The sequence below is a fragment of the Pinus tabuliformis genome, chromosome 8 (genome assembly GCF_031772625.1).
Source record: "Pinus tabuliformis cultivar Carrire ecotype Pingquan chromosome 8, CPIR1, whole genome shotgun sequence".
NCBI lineage: Eukaryota > Viridiplantae > Streptophyta > Pinopsida > Pinales > Pinaceae > Pinus > Pinus tabuliformis.
The window spans coordinates 1389024735-1389028503 of NC_142294.1; the positions used below are offsets into that span (position 1 = coordinate 1389024735).

At 48.5% G+C, this 3769-nt stretch overlaps 1 protein-coding gene across 1 annotated transcript; it reads right to left on the reverse strand.

Moving 5' to 3' along the window:
• Positions 1-984: 984 nt before the first annotated feature.
• LOC149240736 (uncharacterized) lies at positions 985-2232 on the reverse strand. The gene has a single exon (XM_089370300.1). It carries the CDS (start codon positions 2230-2232, stop codon positions 985-987), a length of 1248 nt encoding a protein of 415 aa, XP_089226426.1.
• Positions 2233-3769: the final 1537 nt, after the last annotated feature.

Here is a 3769-nt window from a genome sequence, read left to right on the forward strand (position 1 = left end):
TCGGTGATACCAAACCTGCAGTCTTTTCTCCACCTTTGCTATTAACCAAGACCAATCTGCAATCCGATAGCCAAGTGGTTTTAATCTGTACCCCAGGTATTTGATGCCGTCAGTTAATGATAAAGAGATGAAGGGAAAGCGCTGTAGAGCAAAGGTACATTCATGTTGAGAGCAGCCTGCAACCGTGATTGTAGATTTGTTCTCATTGATCTGCATGCCTGTGGCCTGTTGAAAGAGAGCAAAAATGTTCTGGAGAGTAGTGGTGTCACCTGTGCAACCATTAAGAAAGATGAGTATGTCATCAACAAACAAGAGGTGCGTGAGATGAAAATTCTCAGAGATGTTGATGCCATTGAGTTGATTCCTGTCTCGGGCAGATATGATAAGCCGACTCAATCCTTCCATGATAAGGAGGAATAGTAGTGGAGATAATGGGCATCCTTGCCTGAGCCCTCGTTCAGAGGTAAAGAAGGATGTGGCTTCACCATTAAGAAGTATGCTATAGGGCACATCAGAGATGCAGCTCATTATCCATTTAGTGTAGCTGTAGGGAAAGCCTAGATGAGTCAGGAGAAGCCTGATGTAGAGCCAGTTGGCTCTATCGAATGCTTTTGACAGGTCAACCTTTAAAATCAGGCCCTTTTGTTTTTTAGTATGGAGAGTATGAAGGAGCTCTTGTGCGGTGGCGATGGCCTCATGAATCTGCCTATGATGGAGGAAAGCGAATTGTTCAGGGGATATGTGGCGGGATAAAATGGGCTTAAGACGATTGGCGATGATTTTAGCTATGATTTTGTATAGGCAGTTGCAGAGGGATATGGGGCGGAAGTCATTGTAGGATGACGGGAGATTGGCTTTCGGGATGAGAGCGATGAAGGTGGATTTAATAGCGGATGATATTCTGCCAGATCTTCTGCTTTGCTCAATGATATTGAGGAGATCATTGCCCAGTAGATCAAGGAAAGCGATATAGAATTCAATGGTCTAACCATCCGGACCAGGGCTTCTGTCCTTCTTGAACCACTTAATGGTGGATTCTAGCTCCTCCATGGTGACTGCCTTTGTGAGATCCTCTGTTTCATCTTGAAGGACGTAACTGGGAAAATGCTCTGCCACTCTCATAATCTCCAGGATGTTTGCCTCTCTGGGGGCTTTATAAATGCCTTTGAAGTGGTCGATCGCTAAACTGGCCAGGTTCCTCTGTGATGTAATTGACCGATTTTGTTCATCCCTTAGCTCCCAAATAGAATTGATAGCTTTTCGACCGTTGGCGAACTTGTGATAGAAAGTGGTGTTAGCGTCTCCCTCATTAAGCCATATGGCCCTGCTGCGTAGCCGCCAGCTTTCCTCTCTGTTTTTCAGAATCTGTGTGCGCTCGGTAATGAGGGAGTTGAACTGTTCTTTGCTTCCTGCAGTAGAGAAGATGCCGTCAGAAGAGGTCTCATATGCTGCAATGGCTTCCTCCGCCTCTTTTAATGTGTGATCGTCCCGGACTCGCTTCTGGTGTGCCCACTGTTTGGATAAGCGCTTTAGATCAGCTAGTTTCCTCACGAATCCAGCCGAAAGATCCTCATGTTCTCGAATTGGATTGTTCTGCCAATATTCGGTGACCAGGTGAATATAGGAGGGATCCTTTAACCATGTGGAATTGAATTTAAAAGGGCTCTTGATCTTGTCGTAGAAATCGGCTGTCTCCAGGAAGATAGGGCGATGATCGGAGATGCCGCCGGAGCCGACCCACTGCCTTGTGCGAGGGAGATGATTATAGAGGGATTCTTTAAGCAAAAACCTGTCTAATCTTCTAGCCAAACTCTGATTTCCACTTCTGTTGTTCGTCCAGGTGTGCTGTAGTCTGGCAGAGGGTATGTCTACCCAATGATGCTCCTCCAACAGGTTGGATATGGTGTCCGAGAAAGGGTCTGTCAGGGCAGAGTGACCCCATGACTCACACTGACCCAATGTGAAGTTTAAGTCGCCACCGAGCATAATATTGTCCTCCTTCAATAGGTCAGATTCAAGTAGCGCACTCCAGAAGGGAGCCCTGCTAGTACATGGACCATAGACGTTGACGATGCGAAGGTTCATTTCCATGGAGAGAACATAGACGTCCAGGCCTATGAAGCCCCTGCCGCCCCAAATGTTACGGATCTTGACTGCTTTGTTGAGGATCCCAATAGCTAATCCGCCCGATCTCCCTGATGCGTCAATAGCATGAAATGTCCAGTAAGGCATCCAAGATTTGAAGGACTGGAGAAGGGTGTCTGCAGGACAGAGGGTCTCTTGAAGTAGAATGATGTCTGGTTGTGATATGGAGAGCAATCTCCTGAGTGCTAATTTTTTGGGGGAACTAGCAAACCCCCTGCAGTTGAAAGAGAGTACCTTCATGAGGGAAGAGGGGCAGGGCCTTGCTTTTCTCTAAGGGCCCAGGGGATGGTTTGTTGTCGCCCAATGGCAACTTCAGCGTCAGCAGAGTGTCTGGCCTTTGTAATACGAGATGGTCGACCATGAGATTGCTTATGAGGAACAGGAGCTGATATAATGTCAAGGCCGAAAGCATCGCCACCTCTGTCTTTAGATCTGGATCTGAGGGCATATCGAGGGGAAACAGGGGGGGATGGAGCAAGGGAGGCAGATATGGATGAAGTGATCAAGGAGGGCGAACACGGGGGTATGGCGGGAGCAGGTGCCGGAATGGAGCAAATGAGGGAGGGAGGGGGAACCCCCGAGAGAGGATCAGGTCCGGAAGGGCAAGGGTTCAGATGAGGAGCAGTAACAACAGAAGGAGATGTCGGATGTACCGGAGGGGAGGAGGTATGAGGGACCGATGAGCTATCGCCCTTCTGATAAGGGACATCGTGCGCTAGGTCTGACATTGTACAAGGAGTGGGATCAATAGTGCAGCCCGGAGGGTCATGTGTACCTTCAGTGGCCTGGTTATGCTCCGATGAAGGCTCCTGCGACTTTTGCTGATCAGGGCAGTGAGGGGGGAGTTCAGTAGCCTCTTCCTGAGATCTCTGCTTACCCTTGAGAAGGAGAGGACAATCCCGGTATAGATGTCCAACTTGGTGACATCTGCGACATCTATACGGGATCCCTTCGTAATCGATAATCTGTTTACGCACCAAGTCCCGCCAGTGAATAGTAATGTGTTCTTGAAGGCCACCCCTGGTGTCCAGGTTGATGAGAAGACGAGCATAAGTCATCACACCTGAATGGAGGAAGGATCGATCATAATCCAAGAAAGTGCCCAAAGCATTCCCAATTCTTCTGAAGATGTCTTCAGACCAATACTGTATAGGGAGGCCTGGGAGCCGAATCCATATAGGCCCAATGCCGATCAGCTCAGATTCGAGGTCAAACATGGGAGTCCATCGTTTAAGGAGAACTGGCGCATGTTGAAAATGCCAATGAGCGGATAAGACCCAGTCAGTGTGGTCGGCTTGAATAAATTTTATTGCAAACCATCCTCTTACTAAAATCTGTACTAAGGGGGGATCCCTCAGATGGTGTCCCCAAGTATCAGAGATCCAGGCCTTCAATCGAGAAGCCGAGTATTTCTGACCCCTGATTCGGCCCACCAAGACTTTGTCAGATTGATCCATTATCTCACCCCAGTGCACATCCTCCTCAAGTCCGAGAAAGACATCTTCGGCTTTTGACTTAAAACATCTGGTTTTCCTTTTAGGGACTGGATCCAGGGATGAACGCCGAGCTCGATACGGTGGTGGGGAGGCTTCAGAAACAGGAGGAGGGACAGAGGAGGATGAGG

Bases quoted from the DNA above. Each gene is read 5' to 3' on its own strand.
- LOC149240736 (XM_089370300.1), bottom strand. From the start codon at position 2,232: ATGCCTTACTGGACATTTCATGCTATTGACGCATCAGGGAGATCGGGC.